At 48.8% G+C, this 26,857-nt stretch overlaps 1 protein-coding gene across 1 annotated transcript in view; it reads right to left on the bottom strand.

Moving 5' to 3' along the window:
- The window catches only part of RGMA (repulsive guidance molecule BMP co-receptor a), a 29,900-nt gene extending 16,446 nt beyond the window's left edge, over positions 1-13,454 (bottom strand). Inside the window, exon 1 of the mRNA XM_014585164.2 lies at positions 13,217-13,454. Coding sequence (XP_014440650.1) covers positions 13,217-13,298 — 82 coding nt within the window. The 5' untranslated portion in view covers positions 13,299-13,454. The remainder of the gene's footprint in view (positions 1-13,216) is intronic.
- Between the last annotated feature and the right edge of the window lie 13,403 nt (positions 13,455-26,857).

The raw sequence follows: 26,857 nt of genomic DNA on the forward strand, positions 1-26,857 counted from the left end.
GGACTGGGGGAAGGACCGGCTGGCCAGTCCTCATGGGCAGCAGCTGAGGGGCCCCTAACCCCCACGGAGTCATCTGCCCGGCTGTGTCCACTGCTCTACATCACAGACCACAAGCCCCTTCGAGGTCAGGGACCTGACTGCAACCTGGCCCAGCATCAAAAGCAAACGTGTGCGCCGTCACCTGCCAAAGAGATCCCAGAGGGGCTGATTTTTATGTGCCGTATCGTTTAAAAAAGCATGAGGCCTTCCTTCATTCCAGGCAGTAAACCTGGGGCTCTTCTGATGTCAGGGTCCAAGCAATGAAGGAAAGAGAGGAAAAGTCTGAGGGTTTGAACAGACCTAAGAGCAACTCGGGTGAGCCAGCGGGGGAAACTGACTTTTGGTGCTCAGGCTGGGGCCCCTTACAATCATTAGGCCCGTTTGTTTCTGACTCACCCAATCAGGGCCAGGCTCTGTTCTGGGCAATGTTCTTTATCAAGCCATGAAACCGTCACTTTGTGACCAAATGCGATGTTTACTTTTCAAGGATGCTGTGGGATTTTACAAGGTCGCCCGGACTTCATCTGCAGCATCCTTGCTAGGGCTCGCTCTCAGCTCTGTGGACCCACTTCTGCCTCCCAGAAACTTCCCTGGGGCCTCAGCCCTCTTCTAGAGCCACCGTGGAAAGGCTGAAACATAAAATATAACTTCTACAGCCACATGGGCTAGGCACGCAGGGAAGGCAGCCCATCACATCCAGGACCGCTTCTCTAGCCTGGCCCCCTGGCTGATCATGTTATCCATTGTCACCTCTAGGAGGTGGCCACTGGGACTCAGCTTTTCCCCTGGCCTGTGACTTCCCAAAGTGGGGAAGGGGACTCATCTCCTGGCATCTTCTACCTCCCAGACTCCATAGACTCAAGGTTTTAGATTTCATGTCATTTAGCCCATCACATCCAGGACCGCTTCTCTAGCCTGGCCCCCTGGCTGATCATGTTATCCATTGTCACCTCTAGGAGGTGGCCACTGGGACTCAGCTTTTCCCCTGGCCTGTGACTTCCCAAAGTGGGGAAGGGGACTCATCTCCTGGCATCTTCTACCTCCCAGACTCCATAGACTCAAGGTTTTAGATTTCATGTCATTTATAGAGAGTACCTCCCAGACTCCATAGACTCAAGGTTTTATATTTCATGTCAATTCATTCATAGAGAGATTTTTGCTGTAGGGCTCATGCACTTGGTGGAGAGACAGAGAGATAGAAAACAAGAGATCACCACCCCCCCCCCCATGGAGGAAGTTCGCACTGCAATTTCTTCTCTTTGGATTTGGGGCATACACACATACACACCGGAAGGAGTTTTAAGCCCAGGACTCGAACTGTGTTCGACTACCCGGGAGTTCCAGCGATGTAACCATGCTGCCACCTGCTGGTTTCAAGATTTTATTTATTTATGTATTTATTTACTTTTTGAGATGTTTTTGCTATAGGGCGCATGTGTTCTTCACCAGAAAGACAGAGATAGAGAGACAGAAAACAAGAAATTACCACCCCGGGGGGGGGGGGGGCTCACCCCCACGCAACCCCTCCTCCCCCCTTACCACGCTGCAATCCCTTCTCCTCCATTCTCCTCTCAGGATTCTGGGAACGCACACACACATGCCTGGATTGAATTTAAGCCACCGGGTCTGGGACTCGAACTGCTATCGACTACATGGGAGTCCAGTGACATAGCCATTATGCCAACTGCTGGTCCCAAGATTTGATGTTTTTAAACCCTCATTAAGTGTTCTGCCTCAACTCCCACAGGTCCAGCAGCCCCCAACATATCCACATGCCCAGGTAACATTTCACTGGGGTGGGGGGAGGGGGTTCCAGAGTACCCTCCTCACGGGCTGAGGCAGGGCTGGAAGAACCTCGCAGCTACACAGCTTGTCTGCCTTAATTCTTTCCCCTCCGTTAGCAACCCAGGGCCTCTCAAAACAGAAAGCCAGGGCAGGGAGCTCGAAGCACCAGGCAGGATGAAAATATTTATGCACCAGTGCGGCAGGAGCTGCCTTCAGACACCTCCTTTGAACTGTTAATCAAGCCCAATCTTTCAGAATAATAGCCTGATTATTACGACTGTTTGCATAACAAAAGAGCCCCCCAAAACTTATTTTGCTGTGCGTGGAGGGGGTGTGAAGGATTGAGGCTGAGAAAGGAGTCTTAGGAATGCGGAGAGCCCTCCAGCTCCCAAACCCAGGAATAAAGACAATGCAATTTGCCACCAAGAAAAGCCCAATAGACCAATAAATTACCCGCGTGCAAAGGGATTAGGTCGGGTTTCAGTTGCCTGTAGGCGGGGTGGGGAGGGCCTGCAGAGAGAATAACCTGCCTCCTCTTAAAGGGGCAAGGCTCATTTGGCCAAGATTTTTAACAACGGAAGCCTCAGGGCTGGCAGGTGGTGTGACCGTGGAGGCTGACTCCAGGGTTTGAGTCCAGGACCTAGCCACATGAAAAACTAGTTGGGCGCATGGGTGTGCATGCCAAAATGCCAGGAGGAGAATGAAGAAGGTATTGTAGCATAGCCATCCCCTCCTGGGGAGAAATGATTGCTCACTTTTTTTCTCTCTCTCTCCAGCAAGTACATGTGCATGGCAAACATTTTAAAAAAAGAAAAAAAAAAGATAAAAAAAAGGAATGGAAGAAGGTATCAGACAAGTAGCGTTTCAATTAGGTCCTGAAGTTGACAGGCCATACAAGGTGAGGATGAGTAAACACGGGGTGCAAATAACTGAGGTTGGCATGAAGCCAAATGCGGGCTGGTCAGAGTGTAGCCAGGAGTGTGGGGCCAGGCACAAGAGCCTCGAAGGCTAGATATGTCTGTCATGAAGCAGATGCCCGGCAGCTTTCTAACCACCATCCTCTGCTTGGTGGGAATGGCCTCTGCAAGCTCTGTCACCCGGCTCTGTGAGATTCCGCCACCAGGGGGCACTAGACGAGAGGGCAAGGCTGCAGGCCTGACACAAGTTGACCTTCTGCGGTAAGGCTGTCTTCCCTCCCATCCTCTGACATGGGCGCTTCTCTATGCCAGCCTCCAGCTCTTTGCATAATGTTTAAAGTACCAAGAAGGGCTGAATGGTATTCCCCTCCTCGGAGATCTGGGTCCCAACTTTACAAGGTCCCTTCTGCAACTCCCCTTCCCCTGTCCCTCTTGACTTGTCTAACAGGCCCCTGTGCTAAGTTCCTCCTGGAGTTTTGTTTTCTTCCCCTGTCCCTCTTGACTTGTCTAACAGGACCCTGTGCTAAGCTCCCCCTGGAGTTTTGTTTTTTAAGATTGTGTTAGAGGGTACATATGCTCATCAGAGAGAGACAGAGAGAGAAAGGAGAGGAAAAAGCACCCCTTCCGTTGTTAAAAATCTTGGCTAACTGAGCCTTACCCCTTTAAGAGGAGGCCAAAATCCCTTCCCCATCTCTCTGCTTTCAGGATTTTGGACACACACGCATATGCGGCCGGCATGTTTCTCAAGTCACTGGGTCTGGAACCCGACGACCTGTGCAGTTAGTCAGGATTTATTCTGTTGCTTGTGGGGAGCCCATGAAGAATGTTCTGTAAGCGTGAGGCATGATCAGAACGTTATTTTAGGACATAGAGTAACTAACTTAAGAGGTGAAGACATCAATTAGGAAAGAGGCAAGTGGAGGAATGGGCAGGACAGCACCTTAAAAACGAAATCACCTTGGGGGCCAGTGGGTGGCATGGTGGTTGGGGAATTGGACACTCCTACATGGCTGACCATGGTTCGAGTGTTGGACCTGGAGGCTTGTTTCCTTATGACACCCCCTCCCCCCGCCTCTCTGGTCAATTTAAAAAATAAATGAATGAGGGGCTGGCAGGTGGCATGGTGGTTAAGGGTGCTGGATTCCTACATGGCCAATCACAGTTCGAGTCCTGGACCTGGCAGCTTGCTTTCTGACTTTCTCTCTCTCTCTGGTCAAATTAAAATAAATAAATAAATAAATGTTAAGTACATTAATTTTTAAAATAAATGAATGAATAAATAAAATTAAATAAATAATTATTTAGAAATAAAAATCTTCACCAGCCCCGGTGAAGATGCCAGCTGTGAAGCCTGACACCTCCCAGGTTCGCTTCCTCACTCCCCATCTAGCTGGAGACACCCCTTTTCATGACGTGCTACTTCATGGATCCGGAAGGAGACGAGGAAGAGTGTGATAACCTGGGAGTGGGGGCAACTTGCTCAACCCCAGGGTGAGGCCCCTCTTGTGGCTGGCCACTGCACCCTCTCCTGTCCCTTATCCCTCAGCACTGAATCTAAAAGGGGCCAGGAATGGACCAAGCACCAATATATACCTGTATTTTTTTTTTGGAGAGGTTTTTGCTATAGGACACATGCACTTGCCAGAAAGACAGAAAGAGACAGAAAGCGAGAAATCACCCCCAGGGGGGATGGCCACGCCGCAATCCCTTCTCCTCCATTCTCCTCTCGGGATCTTGGCCACACATGAACACACGCCACTGGGTCTGGGACTCGAACCATGGTCAACTACATGTTGTAGTTGAGTCCAGCGACATAACCATTACGCCAACTGCTGGTCCCACCAAGCACCAATATTTGGCAAACTCTGGCCTGGACAGTCTCTGGAGTTGAGAGATTCTGGAGACCTGCCTGTTTGTACCACATCTATAGGAATTTCAGCCGATCACCCTGGCATAAACACCCTGGTGTCCAGCATCAGATGCCCACAAGAACACACCCAGGTGACGGGTGCAGTCCACCCCACCTCACCTAACCTGTGAGCACCAGAATGTATCACGTTTCTTTTTATTATTATTTTAGAGAGTGCATGCACTTCCCAGAGAGAGGTGAGAAAGCTACCCCATGAGGGACGGTCATGTCATAATTCCTTCTACATTTTGCCTTTAGGGATTTGGAGCATGGACACACACTCTCAGGAGGTGTCTCTCTATCTACCAGGTCTGGGACTTGAACCATGCAATCGGACAGGTGGAATACAGCCGTCTTAAAGACCATGTAGCCATGTTTCTAAAAGGCATTGCGAACCATGCAATCGGACAGGTGGAATACAGCGTTCTTAAAGACCACGTTTCTAAAAGGCATTCCTCCCCAGCCTAGCCTAAGACAACCCAGGGGGTGGACAAAACCAGAGACTGCAAGGCCAGGACCCCGGTTCTGCTCCAATGTAGATCCACTGGGTATTTTCCCAGGGCTGGCAACAGGAAGCTTCTCGTAGAACTCAGCTGACCCAGGACACAGAGGGTAGGTTAGGGAGGAGGGTAAACTGGCCTCTGAAGGCCTCTGGGCAGAGTGGCCAGATGTCACTCACAGTGCCCAGGCAGGAGGCACCGCCCCTGGCCACACCCAGCCTGGGCTGCTCTGCCTCAGCCTCCCTGGATGCCAAGTGACTGCAAGAAACCATGACACAGGCCAAGGAAAAGGTCACACCTCAGCTTTCCCAGCTGCCCTCTCCCAGCCACCAGCACCCACAGGAGCCAGACCGGCATGCCCAAAGCCACAGCAGCTTGTCAGCCAGCGGGCTGGAGCTACCCTGGGTAAGAGAAGCCCACGTGGGCAGGAGCCTGGCACCGCCGTCCCTGCCAGCCCCATCCTGTCCAGGCTAGAGAACCGATACTCTGACTTCCACAAGGAGGGGGCTTAGGCGCAAAGACATACCATTCCGGACGTAAGTGAGGTCTGCAGGGGAGCAGTGTGGGCAGAACCCCGTTCCCTGAGTTTAGGGCAGGCTCCAGGGGATAATTTTCCATCCTGGTCCTGCCGCTGGCAACCCTGGGCTCATCTGTGTAGCCGCAGGTCGAAGTCTGTCTGAAGTGGCTTTTCTCTCTCACTGCCATCCACAGGCAGGCCCGTTCCTTCCCCTTCCCCATGAAGGGCAAATGCCTGCCAGCTGGGAATCTGCCTGCCTGGCACATACATGTATGTGAGGCCGTGTTCACGGACATTCCTTAGCACGGAGCAAGCACAAGCTCCTGTCTGCAGAGGCGTCTGGGAATTCTGAATGCTCGGGGGAAGTGGTGCATGAAACAAACAAATAAGCAAACCCAATCAACGCAAGAGGACCTGCCTTGGGAAAATCTGTACCGTGGCAGTCTTGCTCTCCGGAATGCTGAGCCAGAGATGGGCAGGGTGGAGAGGGCTACTGGGATGAAGCACATGTTAGGTCCATGGAAAATGGCACCCTTCATCCTGCTAGCCGATCATACCCCCAAAGTTTCTTTGTCAATCTTCTGCAACTTAACGCCTTCTACACCACAGCGTGCAAAGTCTGACAGACCAGTGGCAAACTGTTTTATGTTTTTTTTTGTGGTTGATGTTTTTGCCGTAGGGCATATGAGCTTGCTGGGGAGAGACAGAGATGGAGAGAAAGAGAAAGTGCAGATGGCATAGCAGTTATACTGCTGGACTCCCATGTGGCTGACTGTGGTTTGAGTCCTGGGTCCGGGAGTGTGGAGAGGGCTACTGGGCAGGGTGGAGAAGGCCTGGACTGCATACAGGTCATTTTCCACACAGGATTACAAGGTCCCTAACAGACACAAGTGAGGCAAGAGTCTACGGGACAAGAGAGGACAAAAGTGGGGTGGCCAACCACCCAGGTGTGCCCAGACTGAGGGGGCTTCTCAGGACACAGGTTTTTTTTTTTTTTTAAAGAATTATTTTATTTACCTTTATTCATTATTATTATTTTCTATTTTGATGAGAGAGAGAGTGAGAGAGAGCAAGCCGCCAGGTCCGGGGCTTCAACTGCTGTTGGCCATGTGGGAGTCCAGTGCATTTAACCACCATGCCACCTGCCAGCCCCTCAGCTGTCGTATTTAAAGCTAGGAAAGGCTTGGGTACACTGGGATGAGCTGGTGAGCCTAGAAGACAGTGGCCTCAATCATCTTTTCTTTTCTTTTCTCTCTTTTTTTTGGGAGAGATTTTTACTATAGGGCATGTGAACTCGCCAGAGAGACAGAAAGATGGAAAGCAAGAAATTACCCCCCAGAGGGGATGCCACGCCACGGTCCCTTCTCCTCCATTCTCGTCTTAAGATTTTGCACCAGTTTGAGGTTTAAGCCACCGGGTGCAGACTCCAACTGTGGCCAACTATGTGGGAGTCCAGCGAGGTAGCCATTATGCCATTTGCTGGTCCCCAATTATTACATTTTTAACTTGCTATAGGCTGCATGCACTCACCAGAGGGGATGGGGGGAGAGAGAGAAAGAGAGAGAGAGAGAAAGCACCCCCCTGGGAGGGGGGATGCCCACACTGCAATCCCTTCTGCTTCATTCTCCTCTGGGCATTTTGGACACGCATGCACACGTGCTCAGCATGCTTTTCAAACCACCAGATCCAGGACTCAAACTGTGTAGCTGGCCTGTAGGATCTATCCACCTTAACCACTATGCCACCAGCTAGCCCAAGGATGCCTGCAATTATAAGCAGGTTGAATTTTAGCCAGGTGGCAAAACAGCATGGCACCTGTCACCCACCCAAAAGATAAAGTTGGGATTCTCCACTCAGTTCTTCTATTTATGTTTTTTAATTATTATTTATTTATTTATTTATTTTAAAAATTGGACCAGTGAGGGACAAAGAAAGACAGAGAGAGAGAGAGCAAGCAAGTCACCAGGTCTGGGACTCGAACCATGATTGGCCATGTGGGAATCCAGCGCCCTTGACCACCACACCACCTGCTGGTCCTATTCTCTGCTCAGTTCTAAGCCTCACACATTTTACCAAGGACAGGGTCTTCAGCCGGAACCACACTCCCTGGACCATCTGCCTTTCCTCCCACTTACTCCCCAACTCCCCTCCTAATAGGGCAGCTCCCCCTCCTCTTTTCAAAACAGAAATATTTAATTTTTATTTATTATTTATCTTTTTTAAAAGAATGAGTTTATTTAACTTTATTTATTACTATTATTTTTTTAACTTTGACCATAGAAAGAGAGAGAGAGAGAGAGAGAGAAATCAAGCTGCCAGGTTTGGGACTCTGATCGCAGTTGGCTATGTGGGAGTCTTGTGCCTTTAACCAGCGCATCACCTGCTAGCCTCAAGTATTATTATTATTATTTTAATTTGCTATAGGGCACATGCATTCATCCAAAAGAGACAGAGGGAAGAGAGGGCAAGTGAAAAAGCAAACTACCATGTGCAGGACTCGAACTGTGGTCGGCCACATGGGAGTCTAGCGCCTAAGCCACCTTGCTACTTGCTGCCGGCCTCCCTCTTTTAAGTTTATTTATTTATTTCCTCTGAAAGAGACAAAGAGGTACCTCCAACAGAGCTTTCACTCTTTGATCCCCCGCTGCCTCAGGCAGCCAGGACCACGGGCACACACGTGTGCACTGAGTGTGCACAGGGGGATCTTGGGATGCAAACCCAGGAGCTCTCCCCACTTGGCTGCAGCATTCACCAAGTTGCATTACCACTCTGACACCATGGTTGGCCTCACACAGCCACTTCCTCTGCCCTCGGGTTACTCTTTCCAGGTCCAGGCCCCCTCCTCTCTTGAGTGCCGGGGTGGCTACGCGCAATGTCACCAACCATGCAGAGGAGTTCTCCTTCAAACCAAGACTGGATAAAATTCCTTTCCCTTACTCCCCAGTTCACCATGGTGCCTGAGGGGTAACCTGGCTTCTAGGGCTTCCTTCCTTTTTTAAAAGTATTTACTTTTACTTACCTATTCATTTATTTTAATTTGACTAGAGAGAGACGGGGGAGAGAGACACAGAGAGACAGAGAAAGAGAAAGCAAGCCACCAGGTCTGGGATCCGAACCATGGTAGCTATGTGGGAGTCCAGTACTCTTAACCATCATGCCACCTGCCGACTCCAGATCTACAAGTTTTCTATGCACTTTCTCCAAGGCTCAGCCCTCCAGCCCCTTAATACACTGGCTCCACTGCCACCTGGCTCTTACAACCGGATATCATTTCATTTTCTCTGCAGCAACTGAGAGCCTGTGTCCCCTCAAATTCCTGTGATGAAATCTAACCCTCAGTGCGATGGTATTAGTAGACCAGAGGCTTTGAGAAGTGATTAGGTCATGAGGGTGGAGCCTTCATGAATGGGATTAATTAGAGCCCATATAAAAGAGATCTCAGAGAGCTCCCTTACCCTTCCCACCACTTGGGGACAAAGCGAGAGGGTACTGTCTGTGAGCCTGGAAGGGTCCTCACCAGACATCAAATATGCCAGTGCCTTGATCTCGGACTTCCCATCCTCCAGAACCGTGAGAAATACATGTCTGCTGTTTTCATCATCTAATCTTTAGCACTGTCACAGCAGCCCAAATAGACTAAGTCGCCCTCTCTTCGGGACACAAAGTCCTGCTGGGAGAACAGTAATGGGGCAAGCAGGCCAAACTGCTTGCAGATCTTTGACCAGCAGCTGACAAAAACGTTCTTACTTCTCCAGTCACAGGTGTGATATGGGATGCTACAGGAGGTCTTGGTCCCCCCCCCCACAACCGCCCCTGGGCCCTAGTTTCCTGCCTTAGGATAGACATTTCTTTCTTTTTCCTTTTTTTTTTTTTTTTGAGATTTTTTTTTTTCATTTGGCTGTAGGAGGCTATTTGTGAAAGCTGCTTCTTTTTTTTAAAAAAATATTTATTTTAAACTTTATGTATTATCATCATTATTATTTTCCAGTTTGATTAGAGAGAGACAGAGAGAGAGAGAGAGAGAGAGGAAGTGAGAAAGCAAGCCACCGGGTCCGAGACTAGAACCGTGGTCAGCTATGTGGGAGTCCAGCGTCTTTAACCACCATGCCACTTGCCAGCCCCGAAAGCTGCTTCTTATTCAGAAGCCTTTTCTGACTTTCTCCTCTCCTCCTGAATAGACCTGACCACTCTGTCCACCTGTCCTTTGTCCTCATAGCATCATCTAAGCAGACACCTTTCTGGCCACATGACAAAGCAGAGCCCCTTTCTCTTCACCAAGCTGTGATCTACCCCAGAGCCTGGGTCCCAGGGCCCTGCAGACTGTCACTGAGTCAGGAACATAGTGGGTTGGCCATAAATGACAAGGAAATCTAAACACTTCCAGAACACACACACACACACACACACACACACACACACACACACTCTCAGTCCAGCAGAGGGAAGCCGTCATTCTCCACAGAGCTGTGTCCAATTTAATTTGCACTCCTCTGGGTTTGCTCCTGGAAGCCATTCAAGCAGACTAGCACCGAACAGACCTGGGCTTTCAAGGCTGTTCAGCCCCTTTCCACCTGTCTTCGATGGAACAGGCTGTGCGGGGGTCCTGAGTATGCCTCTGGGCCTTGCGCTTGCTAGGGCTGCCTTTTATTCTTTCTTTTATTAAAAAGATTTTATTTAACTTTATTTATTTATTTTAATTTGACCAGAGAGGGACAACGCAGGGGGTGAGGGGGATAGAAAGTAAGAAGGGAAGCTGCCAGGTCTGGGACTCAAACCATGGTCAGCTCTGTGGGAGTCTAGCACCCTTAACCATCATGCAACCTGCCCCACCCCCTGTCTTTAACTCCTACCCTGCTCTCTACCAGACCAGCAGGCAGGCAGGTATGTATGTATATATGTATTTTCCTTTTTAAAAAATTCATTTATTCTTATTATTATTTAATTTGTTGTAGGGCACACGCACTCACCAGAGTGACAGAGAGAAAGAGAGTGAGAAAGCAAGCTGCCAGGTCCGGGACTCAAACCACAGTCGACCATGTGGAAGTCCAGTGCCTTAACCACCACACCACCTGCAAGGCTGAACCCTTGCATGTTTTTTTTTTTCTTAATTCCAGAATGACTCCTCTCCTGAGCCAGTGAAAGAACATGACAGTCTGTCTCTTTGCTGTTCATCCCTTACAGAAAGATCTGACTTTTGGACCCTGGTTTATGGAGAGCACAAGTTTCAAAGTTCCGGGCATATTTAGTCTGGGGATACTGGAAGCTGTTTCCAGTACGGTGGGTCATTTGCACTAAATGCAGCTGTTAGGGCCTCAAACGAGAAGAGACATTAGCCAGTTGGCATGATGGTACGGTGGCTATCTGTTTTATCTGCTAGCCAAAATGAAATGGGCTTTTTGGAAACAAAACGGATGACATTCGGGTTGTGAATGATATAACCCACCAACCTTCCTTGGACTATGCTGGGATGCTTTAAAATAAGGGGAAAAAATGTTAGGACTGAGAAATGAATGGAGAAACAGCAAAAACACAGGGGCACCCACACCTGCAGATCACTCCCACCTCCAAGAACTTCGGCCAGACCTTCCTTCCCTCTCCAAAGCCCAAGTTAACGAGTGCTGCAGCTTTAAGAGTGGGAAGGTGTTGTTTTAAGGGCCTCTAAGCCCCCCTTCTCAATTTCAGCCTCGGACTGAGATCACATCCCCCACAGAAGCCAAAGGACAAAAGCCATTTATCAACCCATCTGATAAAACTTCCAGTGGGTTAACGCTTTATCTAGACCGAACCAAGATGAACACCGATTGCAAACTCCTGCTTCTCTGAAAGGGGGGGAAGGGTGATTTTAAAAGGTGATTTCTATTTTATTATTATTTTTTTAACTCTTGGGAGGAAACCCAATCAGCTTTTCCAGCCATAGTCTTCACTAGGGGGAGAAACTGCCTTTTAAACAGAACAGGGACAGGGGAAGGACACCTTGCAGTTTGACTCCCAGTGGTGGCTTTGATATTCCAGGTGGAGGGGACAAGGGACCTGAAGGCTCTTTGGAGACACTGACACCCCTTCTTCCCATTTTGCCCTTGGCCCGGTCTCCTCGGTGGAACTCGGGGCTCAGAAGCAGGTTGGGGCTCCTGGGGACCCTCCTGGCACTCCCGGCTGAGGAGGGAGACAGAGGCACTCAGGCACTCGCCAGCGGACGCTAGGGGCTTGGAACAAGAGGGTAAACTGATCCCTCTTCCCCAACCACTCGCTGCCAGCGTGGTCCAAACTGCGGGAGCTCCAACCCGCTCAGCCAGGCCGGGCAGGGACTACCCAGTTCTGCCAGTTCCTTGAAACTCAGTTGGCTTAAGAGCAAAACAAAACAACCCAATCCGAGTCTAAATCAAGTTCTTTCTTGTAAAGCTCGGTTGCGCGCGAGGGCTGCGGATCCACAACTGTCTATGGTGCAAGACCAGCTCGAATCTTTTTTTTTTTTTCTTTTCGAAAAGACACCTCTAAAACCCTGCAACACAATGGAAACAGCCGGGAGGTCCCGCCTTGCACCGGGACCATTTGTCCTAGGGCACGGTGTTTGTATTTTTAGCCAGAGTAAAAATGGGTAGAAAGCGTTTAACTGGCATTTCCAGGCAGTGAGCGGCATATGGCAGAAATGAAATAAAGTTTTACGAAACAGTATAAAGAAAACAGACCGGGGATTTAAGTTTCGTGACTTCCCCCTCCCCCTGAAAGGAAAAAAAAAAAAAAAAAGTAAAGAAACTGGAGCGTTTGGAAAGGAACAAATGCTTCTCTGTGGAGTTGGTCTCCCTTCCCCCAACAAAAACAAGAGGTCCAGGCTCCGAGGAATTTGAAAGCAGCGATCTGCCAAAAACATTGTGAAAAACTATGGGGGATTCATTGGAAACAGATGGGCTTTTTCAGCTTTAATTCTGAAATTCTCTCCCTTTCTGACACAATAAAAACAAACAGGAGGCAACGCGGAATGTTATCAAACAGGAACGCGAGTTTATGTGAGTCGGGATCGTGGGTTTCCCCGCGTGGGCAAGAATGTGGGGACCGGACCGGGTCCCCAAGGAGGGGGAGGCTGGAGACTTGGCTAGGACCTCAGGGCGCCCCCAGCTCCGAGCCCGGTGTTTTGCAAACCACCCGGCAGGTCTGCAAACTGGCAGGCGAGGAGCTGGAGAAAGTGCCCCCAGCACCAAGGGTCTGCCTCTGCGTCTCGGTCTCCCTCTCCTCTCCGGCCTCCACGACCCGCGTCCTCGGCACCCCTTCTTGGAAGGAAGACAGGAGTCCCCCGGTTCTCCGAGCTCCCCGCTCGGCTCCTTCTTAATGCTGCTCGGGCGTCCCGGTCCTCCCGCCCCAGGTCCCCACAGACATCCATCGCGCCCTCGGTGGGGCGCGGGGGAAACAAAGACGGGTAGAAACGGGAGGCGGGGGTCCCACAGACTAGAGCCCCACTTCGCCCGCAGACTTGGGGCCCAGTGCTGCGGAGAGGCCCGGGGAGTCGGTCTGGCGCGCCAGGCGGCTGTCCCCCAGCCAGGGGGCAGTGCCTTACCTGCGGGGAAGCTGCAGAGGAGGAAGGCGAGGGTCGGCCAGAATCCCAGGGCTGAACGTCCTGCCCTTCTCCCCATACCCATCCATCCAGCTCGGCCTGTTACCACTAGCCTCTCCCTGGAAGAAGAGTTTAGAAGAAAAAAAAATAAATCACGCTGCGGAGACACGGCAGCTGCGCTGGAGCAGCGAGCCGGGAGGCTCGGTCCACCTTGGCCGCGGGCGCCCGGCGCGCCCCCCCTCCCGCGCCAGCTCCCCGCGCCCCTCCCTCGCCATCCATCACTCGGTTCCCCTCCAATGTCGACCCGGCCCCGCGCCCCATCGCCGTGCGCTCCGCCCCCTCGCGCTCGGGTTTCAGCGCCGCCCGCGGGAGAGGCTGCTGGGCGGGGACCTGGGCAACTCCGCGGTGGCGGCGCTGGCTGCGCGACCTCGGGAACCCGGGGTCCGCGAGCGCTAGGCGCGTCCGGCTCTCCGACCTCCGCGCGGGCTCCAACTCGGTAGTTGCCCACACAGAAGAAACCCAGACCACTTGGGCTGCCAAACCCCGCAGGACACTGGAGCGGCAGTGCGCCCCCTTAATCCTCCCCATAAATCCCCAATTCAAGTAGAAACTGTGCTTGGAGACAGGCCCCAGCCCTCCTTTCCAAGCAAACTGCCCTCCCGAAGACATCACCAACACACTCTGGATCACTCCTCACTCAGATATGTCTCCGGTGCAGGGGGCTGAAAAATCCGCTTCCTAGCTGGCAAGGTCTGAGCCGGAGAGTCCGCGGAACGTCGTCGGCCACTAACGCACCTCCAGGCTCCCGCCCGCGGTGTGCGGGGCCGCCCACCCGGATTGCACTCAGGCCGCCTAAGGCGATCTCCTCTAAGCACCTCGTTCTTCCCCAAGCCTTGCCCTGGCTGCACCCCCGAAATTGGGGGCCTGGGTATGCACCGCCACTCCTAAAGAGAGGTGACTAAGGGGGTCCTTGTGCCTGCAGGGAGCTATCGGAGACGTCCCAAAGGCCTCCTTTAACTCAGCCACTTATTTTTCCGAGAAAGAAAAATGTCTCCTCTCCAAGGTTCCCTAGGCCCTGAAACTCTTCCGCTGTTGCGATATTTAAGGGACTGGCAACTTCCCCTGAGAAACATCTTTTGGATGAAACACAAATAGGTCAGGGCAAGTGTTCTGAGTCAAAACCGATCCCTCCCTTGCCCCCACCCCCAAGCCTGCCCATCTGGTTCTTTGGGGGGAAAAAATTCTGGGTTTTTATCCAATTTCGCTGTTTCTCTTAAGCACTATGACAGTCTTCACTTGCAGGCCACACAGGCTGCAGGGCTGCGTGTACATTTAGGGCTCCGCCTGCCAGCAGGGGAGTGGAGGGAGGATCAGGCTGTGAGGAAGGGGAAGAAGGCCCCACGTCTGTGAAGACAGAACCCTTGCAGCCAGATTTCGGAATCTGGCTTCTGCAAAGCAGGCTGAAATGGGGGCAAAGGCCCCGGCCAGCTGTGCAGTGGGGTAACAGAAAAGTACTGTTTGCTTAGGTCAAAATGGCATGGTTGCAACTGTTCTTTGCCATTGGGGTGCCATTGCATTTCCTTCAGATATTTAGGTCTCGGACCAACAGGCTCTAATGACTCTACTTCCCCAGACCGAAATCCGAGCTCATTTTAGGCACCGCTTTGCAAAGCGCTACAGGTTTGTCCACCAAAGGCCCCCATCTCGTGTTTCCTGGTTTTCCTTTCAAGCTTGGCCAAAGCCTGGGGCCAGACCCTGCCTTTCCTCTGCAGAATCACAAGACAGCAGCCCATTCCAGCAGCAGCCAGGGCACACTGAGGCGGACACTGAGTCAGGCTGCCCAGAGGCAGGGAGCGGCCTTTGCACCTAGGCTGTCCACAGATAAACACCACTTGCTAGATTCTGCCTTTCAGGATGGAAAGACTCACTGAGGAGGGAAGAGAGACCCACCGCATTCTAGGGATGAGCGGCCATGGTGACTGCAGCATCTCCAGATCCTACCTCAGCTGAGGATTCCAGGATCCCAGGCATGCACCTTCAGAAGGCCTGCATGCAGGCCCTTCCGGTGCCACCCAGGCTGAGAGTGGCACTTAGGGAGCAGGGCATTTTTCTTTTCTTTTCCCCTCCCCTCCCTTCCCCTCCCCAACTCCTTCTCTCTTCCTCTCCCCTCTCTTCCCCTCCTCTCCTCCCCTCCCTTCCCTTCCTCTCTCTTCTTCCTCCCTCCTTCCTTCCCTCCTTTTCTCTCTCTCTATTTTTGCCATAGGGCGTATGCCCTCACCAGAGACAGAGTAAGGGAAAGTAAGAAGGCACCCCCAAGGGGAGATGGTCATGCCACAACCCCCCTCTCCTCCATTCTTCTCTTGGGATTTCGGGCACACACACACACACACACACACACACACACACACACACACGCCTGGTGTGATTTTCAAGCTGCCAGGTCTGGGATTCAAATCCTGGTTAGCCACGTGGGAATCCAGTGCTTTAACCACCACACCACCTGCTGGCCCCGGCAGAACTTCTAACCTCTACACCCTGGTTTCTGTACGGGACAGACTGATAAAACTGTCACCCCGGTGCAGTAGCAGAATACAGCCTGGAAGAGGCACCAGGCTATGGCAGTCCCCAGTGTCCTGCTGGGGATTGGCCATCCTTTAGCAAGAAGACCCAGACCCAATGGTATAAGCAAGTAATTTTGGAAAGGGCTGTAAGAGGCCTTTAGCTCATGAGAAGAAATGTGTGAGGCTAAACGTGAACATCCCCACAGTGGGGACCTGGACATTGAAGTTTAGACTAGAGAAATCCAGTCCCAAATAGAGCACTGTGGGGTGTGTAGACATTGAGGGATCTGTCTATAGTGGTGGAACCAACCACCTCACTGGCAGTTCCCTAACTCTCTGCAGGAGTAAAAAACTCTACGAGGGTCCACCCTACAGTATAGTGGTTAAGTGCTGTGCATTAGGACCCCAACTGCAGTTTGAATCCTGGCTCCGGTCACTTAAAGAACACGCTGTGTATGTTTGCGTGTGTGTGTCCATGCCCAAAATTCTGATGGGAGGGAGAAATGGAGGAAGAGGATGTGACTACATCCCACTGGGGGAATGCTTTCTCTTCTTCTCCAATCTCTCTTTGGTGAACATCTGTGCCCTCTGGCAATCAAAAAAGTCATTTATTTTAACATTTTTAAAAGAATTATTTATTTAATTTTATTAATATTTTTAAAAATTTGCTACAGGGTACATGTACTCACCAGAGAGAGAGAGAGAGAGAGAGAGAGAAAGAGAAAGTGAGAAAGCAAGCAAGCCACCAGGTCCAGGATTCAAACCACTGTTGGCCATGTGTGAATCCAGTGTCTCAACCACTATGCCACATGCTGGCCTCCCAAGAAGTCATTTATTAAAAAAATAAATGTTCAGATCATTGGGTTTTGGAGCTCATTCACCACAGACATTTATTTATCTTGAAGTGTAGTTGGCATCAAACAAGTAGCCCCTTAGAGCCTGACCAGTTCCATCTCCGCCCCTAAGCTGGAGTCCTGCCTTTGGGGAGAGACCTTCTCATACCTGGCTCCTGTTCCCTCTTCCCTGGCGCTGGCTGTGGAGACACCAGTGTTGAACATGCCCGTCTTCACCTTCTCTCCCTCTCCACCTTGGGAGAAGCTTTGGAAAGGAACGGTTCTGACAGGGCTGAAGTCCTTCCTGGTATAGGCCTGGGTGGGGACTCGAACTTCACCTGTTGGGGATATGACCAGAATGTCCTCAAGTCTAGGGCCTGAATCTGCAGTCAATAAGTATATATTTGCGGGACCAGCAAGTGGCATGGTGGTTGAGATGCTGGACTCTCATGTGGCCAACTATGGTTAGAGTCCTGGACCTGGCAGCTTGAAAACCATGCTGCGCATGTATGTGTAGGTGCCCAAAATCCCAGGAGGAGAATAGAGGAGTACGGATTGTAGCATGGCCATCCCCCTTGGGGGGGTGATTTCTCACTTTCCATCTCTCTGTCTCTCTGTCTCTCTCCAGTGAGGGCACTTACCCTATGTCAAAAAGCCCTAAGGGGGTAGAATATATATATATATATATATATACACACACACACACACATACATATATACACACACACACACACACACACACAACTATATATACATACATATATATGTGCATAAATATATATATTCATATATATTTGAGACCTATTGCAATCTAGTCCTTGGAGGATAAAGCAACACAGCAGCCCCAACCTTTAAACTGCTGGCAGGAACAGAGTTGAGAAAGAGGAGCAGCAAGAGAGTGGTGAGGAGGGAATGACCCTGACCGAAAAGGTGGTGGGCTTTGAAGGACTCCTTGTCAGTAATCCCGACAGTACTACCGGCTACTATTTGATGTGCTCCTACATTATCTTAGGCGTTGGCTAAATCTCGTCTAGGCACTTCCATGAATGCAGGATTCCTCATCTTCACTGTGCAGATGAGGAAACAGAGGTCGGGTGAGCTGAAGCACTCACCCCATGATGGGCTCCTAAAGGCAGAGCTGAACACTGCAGCCTCCATGCTTGGGGTGCTATGGGAGACATTCGTTCCCCTGGTGGAGAACAAGTCTGCTATGGGCTTAAAGGCAAGGCAAGGCGGATTACTGAACAATCACTTGCAGTAAAGCGTAGCACACACCGACAGGGAGAAGCAGAGCAGAGGCGCCAGGGGCCTCCGGTCTAGCTGGGGCGCAGGAAGGGGTGGGACGTCCTGTCCTCCCAGGGTGGGGGAAGGATTCCAGGTAGAGAGAACAATGAGCAGTGCACGTTCAAAGGCGTGGCTTGCCTGAGGATCTGCAGAGCTGGGAAGACCCAACACAAGAGGGGTGAAAACTGGAGAAAGAGGCAGGGAGAGCTTGCACTGGCCTTTGGGGCACCTGGAGGGCCCCCAAGACCTCAAAAGGGGAGGGGACTTATTCCACAATGTGAAGTGATGAGATAAAAAATAATACAGACATTGGGGCCAGTAGGTGGCATGGTGGTTAAGGTGCTGGATTCCTACATGTCCTACTGTGGTTTGAGTCCTGGACCCGGTGGCTTGAAAACCATGCCAGGTGTGTATGTGAGCGTGCCCAAGATCCCGAGAGAAGAATGGAGGAGAAAGGATTGTGGCATGGCAACCCCCTTCGGTGTGATTTCTCACTTTCTCTCTCTGTTACTCTTTGTCTTTCTCTGGTAAGCACCGCACCCTGTCGCAAAAACAAACAAAATAATAATATAGATGTTCATCCCACTGGAGCAGCCGGAGTTGCATTTCTGGGGGTCTGAAAGACCTGCATGACAGCAGTTTTCAGTGAGCTCCCCGGGTAACTAGGGTGCCATCTCCAGGTTTCTAAAGTCTACTCATCTCAGGCTCATGCTTTCCCGCCTCCATCTCACCTGGGTGCACAGAGGACCAAGGCTCTGGAGTGAGCTTATTTTCTTGGGTTTCAAGTTAAAGCAAGAAGATAGGCGAGTTAACAATCAACTTCAGTAAAGCAGTCACTGGCACGTGACCCAGACTGGACCAATCAGAATGTGTCCAGAGACTGACTAGAATGAAAGCTGCCGGTTCTGATCTCTCCCACACATGATGAATTTAGGGGTGTCAACTTTGTAGGAAGGTGTCCGGTCCTAGGCGTGAAGGATTGAGTCTGCATTTGTGGAGCGACGTACTGGTTATTACGTTAAAAAAATTGCCAGAAGGCATGCACGCTCACTAGAGAGAGCGAGAGTGAGAGTGAGAACGAGAGAGCGAGAGAGAAGGAAAGTGAGAAAGCATCCCCCTTTCCCTTGTTGGATAGTTATGTTGGAATCCTTGCTCCCCCATTTATCCTTTCTTTTGGGATTTTGGACGTACACACACATATACACACACACACTCTTGGTATGTTTTTCAAGCTGCTAGGTCCAGGACTTGAACCATGTGGTACGCCAGGTGCGATCCAGTCATCTTAACTACTATGCCACCCCTATCCCTGACCAGAGCTGACTTTTTTTTTTTTTTTGCTATAGGGTGCATATGCTCGCCAGAAAGACAGAGAAAAACAAAGAGAAAGCGAGAAATCATCCCCTGGGGGGGGATGGCCACACCGCAATCCTTTCTCCTCCATTCTCCTCTTGGGATCTTGGGCATGCACGCACACGCACCCGGCATGAGTATAAGCCACGAGGTCCAGGGCTCGAACTGCAGTCGACTACAGGGGGAGTCCAGTGACATAGCCATTATGCTAACTGCTGGTCCCGACATACTGTTTTTACTTAAATTAAAATTTATCCGATGAGCATTTGGAGGACTGATGGAGATTTTCAGGCCACTCAAAAGCATGTAACATCCCCTAGACGTTTTCTACTACTATTTGACTACTATTCGTTCAAGCTATAGAAGCTAACAACATTCGTTTGTGTTTTGTTTACTGGTTTGTTTTTACTATAGGGTGTGTGTGCTAGTCAGAGGGGGACAGAGAGAGAGAAAGTGAGAAATCACTCACTAGGGGAGACAGCCATGCCACAATCCCTTCTCCTCCATTCTCCTTTTAAGATTTTGGGCACATGTGCACATGCACCCAGTGTAACTTTCTCACCAGATCCAGGACTTGAACCATGCAACTGGCCATGTGGGATCCTGCCTTAACCTACATGCCACCTGCTGTCCCTGAAGCCAACGAAGTTCTTTATTTTGCCAAAACTAGTTTTGATTTGGACTTCTTCCCCTTGGAGTAACAAACCCCTGAACAGCATGGAGGAAGCTGATGGTCTGACACTGGCCTCGGGCTGTCAATGACTCACTGTTCATGAGTCCTCTATTGGCCACCCATTTGGCAAAAATTTCCTGGACATCCTCCCACGGCTCCCCACCCTTGAACAATGTTTGCCTCTACCATACCTTGAGGAACTCATTTGCTTCCATGTACAACTCAAGGTGAAAAGTTAGCCTTTTTTTGATTTATCTTTCCAATTCCTCCTTTAAACTTCATGGGCTACCCAGGGGTCTGGTAGTCTCAGATTTGATGAACTAGTCCTTGTTCACTCTTCCCATAACCTCCAAAGTTTTTTTTTTTTTTCTCCCCAAACCCCCAAAATTTTTTTTTTTTTTTTTTTTTTAAAGGGCCAGTAGGTGGTGTGGTGGTTAAAGACACCAGATTCCCACATGGCCAACCATAGTTCAAGTCCTGGACCCGGTGGCTTGCTTTCTCTCTCTCTCTCTCTCTCTTACCAAACTGGAAAATAATAAGAATGATTTTATTTAAATTTACTTATTTATTTATTGTATTTTGAACAGAGAGGGACAGAGCGAGAAAGAGAGAGAGAGGGAAAGTGAGAAAGCAGGCTGCCAGGTCTGGGGCTTGAACTGCAGTCAGATATGTGGAAGTCCAGTGCCCTTAACCACCATACCACCTGCCGGTCCCTTATTTATTTATTTTTATTTGACCAGAGAGGGACAGAGTGAAAGAGAGAGAGGGAAAATGAGAAAGCAAGATGCCAGATCCAGGACTTGAACTGTGGTCAGCCATGTAGGAATCCAGTGCCCTTAATCATCACACCACCTACTGGCCCCCCTCCAGACTTCTTTTTTAAATAGACTTTGATTCTATCACCTTCCTGGCTTCACCTTTCAACACTGAAGCTCTTAAGGAAAAGAAGCAGCCCAGCCACTCATGAAAGATCTCGTCCAGGAGGTTATATTACCCTTCTATAGTTCTGAGATATTTTTTTTCAGTAGAAGGTAATCAAATCGCCAGGTTTGGAAATAACTTGGGTAGAATATTATTTGGGACTTGGTTTCCAATGATCATTTTCTTTCTTTCTTTCTTTCTTTCTTTCTTTCTTTCTTTCTTTCTTTCTTTCTTTCTTTCTTTCCTTTTCTTTTTTTTTTTTTTAAGAGTTTTGTTTTGCTATAGGGAACGTGGGCTCGCCAGAGCGACAGCGAGACAGAAAGCGAGAAATCACCCCCCAGGGAGAATGACCATGCTGCAATCCCTTCTCCTCCATTCTCCTCTCGGGATCTTCGGCACGCACACACATGCGCCCGGCATGAGTTTTAAGCCGCCAGGTCTGGGGCTTGAACTGCAGTCAACTACATGGGTGTCCAGTGACGTAACCATTATGCCATCCAATTATAATCCCTCCGATTATAATTTCTGAAAATATTCTAGCATTTTCTGAACATTTGGTCCTGCATGGTTTTTGGCAAACAAATATTTTTGCAAAGATTCCCCAGAGAGTCCATTTTCCTACCATTTGGATTATGTTCTTTTAAGTGCTTTAAGGAAGGCCTGATCCTGCAAAAACTTAATATGCATTTTCTTGCTAACTCATAAGCTCACCCTGCAATTAATCACTGTTTGTTTGCCAGCTCTGTGGGGCCTTCAGTTCACCCTAAGGCCTGGAACCATCTGAGCCTTCTTGCCTTTGGATAATCTGTGTAAATTTAAACTACGTCTGAGAGCACCAGTTATCCTGGGGGATCCCACTGTTTATAATTCTTCATCCAGAAAAGTACCTGTTTATCCGATTTTTTGTTTCCTGTGTCTATGGATAATTCTGATCTGTGGCGGTTCTCCTCACATTCTGGAGGGACTTACTATTGTAAAAGACCTTGGGGGGGAAAACTTCGTCAGAAGGAATTTTGAAAGTCTAAACATAATTCATCCCTGGGTTTCTCCCTTGTCTCTAGGCCTGTTTGGCCCTCCTCAAGGAATGCTAACAGATGAGTCCAACCTCAAGTTCTCTGTTGCACTTTATCCAGTTAATTGAAACTTCAAAGGGTTCTTAGGGATAGTACTTTTTAATATATGTCTCACCAACATGATTATTAAAAGTGACCCTTCAGGGCCAGCTTAGTGGCCTAGTTGTTAAGAGAAGTGATCCTCAGGGCTGACAGGTGGCGTGGTGGTTGAGGGTGCTGGATTCCCACAAGGCTGACCATGGTTGGAGTCCTGGACCTGGAGACTTGCTTTCTCACTTTCTCTCACTCTGTCCCTTTCTAGTCAAATTACAAAAAAAAAGAAGAAGAAAGAAAGAAAGAAGAAAAAAAAAAGAAAATGAGAAAAGTTAAGTAAAATAATTCTTAAAAAAAAAGAAGTGATCCTCTGGGGCCAGCAGGTGGTGTAGTGATTAAGGTACCGGACTCCCATATGCTGGACCCAGAGGCTTGAAACTCAATGCCGGGTGTGTGTGTGTGTGTGTGTGTGTGTGTGTGTGTCCAATATCCTGAGAGGAAAATGGAAAAGAAGGGACTGCAGAATGATTTCTGGGGAATGATTTCTCATGCTCTCTCTCTCTCTCTGGTGAATGCACGTGCCCTATAGCAAAAAAAATCTCTTAAAGGAAAAAAAGAGAAGTGATCCTCATGGCTTGGTGGTTAAGGGAGCCAGATTCCACATGGCCAACTACACAGTTTGAATCTCAACCCGGTGGCTTGAAAAATGTGTTGGGTGTGTGTGTATTCACGCCCAAAATCCTGAAAGGAGGGAGAAATGGAGGAGAAGAGATTGTGGCATGGCCATGTCTCATCCGGGGCTGCTTTCCCCTCTCCCTCTCCCTTTCTCTCTCTGTCTCTGAGAGAGAGAGAACCTGTTGTTTTACCACCCCTTCGTCCCCATAAAAATGACCCTTCCTAGGTGGGTGGGCTCCCTTTGTGAGCAGAGGCACTGTGTGAAGGGACAGGTGCACATTTTGGCCTCCGGGACATCACTGCCATCCTTATTTAGCTCCCCCTTCCCTCCAGGTGGGTCAGGGATAGATGGCTATAAAAAATTTAAACAGTAATGTAAGCACATGATTAAAAAAAAAAAATCAATTTCCGTTAAATGGAATCAAGTGCCCCTCCCTGGAGGCATTACTGTTAACAGTTTCCTGGGCATCTCTCCAGAACTTTCTTGCCCTGTTTGTGTCCAAGACAATTTAGAGAGAGTCTCTCTCGGCCTCTCTTCTACAGAAGTATTTGTGGGTCTCGCTGTCATGACTGTGGCATTCGGAACCTCTTCATCACTGACTTCGGAGACACCCACGTGTTCCTTGAATCCTGTGGGTCCTATTTAATTTTCTTTGTTTCGGTGAGGGGCTTCCTTTTACTGTGTGTGTACATGACTTCATTTGCTTTGGTATTCTTTCCTCACCCTGAGGGGCTCTTCTCAGTAATTTAAACATATAGACCTTATTCCAATATTTATATTTTATTAAAAAAAATACATCTTCCAGATATTTAAATAGTTCTCTTCAGAAACTAAGGAAATATCTCTATTTGAATTATTTTTTAAAAAAGAATTATTTATTTAGTTTTATTTATTCATTCATTTATTTTAATTTGACGAGAGAGAGAGAGAGAGAGAGAGAGAGAGAGAGAAAGAACATGAAAGAGAGAGAGAGAAGAGGGAAAATGGGAAAGCAAGCAACCAGGTCTGAGACTCAAACCATGGTCAGCCATGTGGGAGTGTCCAACTCCTTAACCACTATGCCACCTGCTGGTCCCTTGAACTGTTTTTAATAGTTTTGCCAAGGAGTGTCTGAACTCACCAGAGAGAGACAGAGAGACAGAGAGAAATTAAGAAGGCAACCTCATGGGGGATGATCATGCTGCAATCTCTTTCTTTCCATTCAGGATTTTGGGGAACACACACACATGACATGTTTCTTAAGTTTCTGGGTCTGGGACTTGAACCACACATTCAGTCATGTGAGATCCAGCTTCCTTAACCACCATGCCACTGGCCGGCCCTTGAATTCTTTCATATGGCTTTAAAGCGCATTACCCTGGGACGTGTCTTTCACTGTATATTGTCAGACTAGTAACTTTTTTTGCTACATAAGGCACATTCTTTTAATCTATTTATTGCTTTTCTGCTTTCCTCCTTTACTGAGTACTGATTACTTGGCTCTGAGGCAGGCTCTGAGCTGGGTTTCGGGGTTCTGAGATGAGAGACCCACCCTGGGCATCTGGTGAAGAAGCTAGATGTAAGGATAAATATTAATAAATTTCACGGCCGGCAGGTAGTTAGGGATGCTGGATTCCCACATGGTTGACTGTGGTTCAAGTCCTGGACCTGGCAGCTTGCTTTCTTATTCTCTCTCTCTGTCTGGTCGAATTAAAATAATAATAACAAATGGAATTAAATAAATAAATTATTATTTTTAAAAATTAATAAATTTCAGCACAACAAAATGAGTTCTCTGAGTAGGGTGTTGACTTGATATCTCAGGGGCTCCAAGGTCATTCCCCATCCCTGTTACTGAAGACTGACCCAAGCCCTCACAAACCTCAGGAGGCTTCCGGTGACAGGCCACCTCTAACAACTAACAACTAAGACCAATGACCACAAAGCATGACGTCACTGATACCAGATGTGCAGAGTTGGCATGGTGACGTCTACACACCCATGGTGCTTCCTCTCTATCTGCATTTTCAGATGCCTCCCACCATCTGAAACAAAATTTCACCTCCAGGACAATCTAATGGGGTCGTCAGAAAAGTCACAATGCATTTTTCCATAGACAACCAGAAAAATCCGTCATGACTTTTCTGACAACCTGATACATCAGCTAGCCACGCGTGGGATAGTGTCTATGCAGGCAAATCCACTTTCAGGATCAGAGTCTTTCAGGGTCTATGGATATCTCTGTGCACTACCCGCTTGGAGTCTCCCAAAGCACTTTCTTGCTCATAGGCCTGGATATATTCATGGGGTGGGGGAAGATATAAAAGGATTTCTGAGAAAGAAAAAAAAAAAAAATGCTGGGAAGACAAATTTTCTGGGCTATCAGTTTTCCTCAACCTAGCATCAAATTTATCTTAAAAATTGAAACAGGAATATATACACATGTTAAAAAAATCAATTTCCTGTGAAATGAAATCAAGTGACTCTTCCTGGAGGCAATAACTGTTACCGGTTTTGTGTACATCATTCCATGTATGTCCATAAAACTATAAGCACATATAAAGTTTTTCTATCTTTATCTATCTAATCCATTGATAATTTTACCATTAGAAACCTTCTCACTGCTCCCTCCCCAATGGGTATTTCCTGCATTATTTTCTCTCAGTTAAATAGTCCCATGGGCACCCCTACCCAGCACTGTGATGGGAGCTAGGTAGTTAGAGATAAGCCATTCACCAAATGAAGAGAAAGTCCGTATGTAAGTACAGATAGAACAAAACAAAATATAATGCACGTGGGGCCAGCCAGGTGGCATGGTAGATAACATGGCTAGATCTCACAGGGCCAACTATGTGGTTCGAGTTCTGGAGCCGAAGGCTTGAAAAACATGCTGGACTCGTGTGGGTGAGTGCCTAAAATCCCAAAAGGAGAATGGAGGATAAAGGATTGCTGTATGGTCATTTCCCCTCAAGAAGGTGCTTGCTTTCTCTCTCCCCCTCTCTCTCTCCCTCTCTCTGACCAATGCAGACATCCTATAGCAAAAAAAAAAAAATAAAATAAATAAAGCCTAAGAGGGATGCCAGAGTATATACAGAGCTGCATCCTCTCTGCTCCTTGGACTTTAATTTCCATGTGTTCTGTCCCTTCTTATTTGGAAGTCAGACATCTCACACTTGCCCAGGCTTATACTGCAGAGGGTAAGTAACCTGACTGAGGTCACCCAGCTGGTTTAGTGACACAGTGGGCTTCTGGCAGGTCTAGATGACTCCCCGGCTGTAACACCAGCTCTGAGGAGTTCAACGGGCTGCTTGGGCTGCTCTCAGGCATGGGTTTTCCAGTTTCCTGTTTGCGTCTATGAACCCTTCCTTGTTTACTTGGTTCACCCTGTTTCCCTGAACAGAAGCAAGGACTCTCTTTGTGTCCTGGTATTCTGCCTCCCCCAGCCTCAGCAGGGGATAGAGCTCTCCTGATGATCTGCTAGCAGTTTCAAGTGCCCCCATGCCTGGGATATGGATTCATGGTTCTCCTTCTGTCTTTTACGCTTGTCCGTTTTGACTTTCAAGACACTCAATAAACTCTGAGGCAGGCCATGCTTCTTCTGTGGATTATTCTCTGGTGTCTTCTCGCTGGGATTATAAACTTGTGTCTAACTCGAGTTTCATATATGGACACCTCCCTTCCTTCACTTTCTCCTTGAAACTCTTGCCTAGGACTGAATCACACCTACTGTCTGGCGAACAAGCCTGCGAAGCTGTCTACCTGCAGAGTTCAGTATGAAAGCAATGACATCTATGAACTGCTTACTAGACAGCTTTTAGATGAAGACTTTCAAGACATTGCAGTGAAGATGGGGCTCTTCCCCATCCCTGGGACTTAGGGTGAGTCCATCTCCAGCTGTCTGTCCCAACCATGTCTTTTCTTAGCTTTGACCCCCCCAGCCTCTCCACCTGCAGACTCAGGGCCTGGCTGCCTTGGAGGGCTCTCTGAACTCCACAGTTGAACTCTCCTGTTTCTGGGATCCTGTGGATTAGCATGGACTCTGTAACCAACTAGCCTTGGCTGTACCTGACTCCAAGGAGTAATTTCTGAGCCTCATCTGTACCATGTCTGCATTCCTCAAGTGAAAATGTAGCCGAACAAACAGGGAATGTTATTTGAAAAGTGACTTTTTAAAAAAGAAATATTTTAATTTTTATCTAGTATTATTTTTTAATTTGACCAGAGAGAGAGAGAGAGAGAGAGAGAGAGAGAGAGAGAG

This window comes from Tupaia chinensis, unplaced genomic scaffold (genome assembly GCF_000334495.1).
Source record: "Tupaia chinensis unplaced genomic scaffold, TupChi_1.0 Scaffold000078_1, whole genome shotgun sequence".
Lineage (NCBI taxonomy): Eukaryota > Metazoa > Chordata > Mammalia > Scandentia > Tupaiidae > Tupaia > Tupaia belangeri.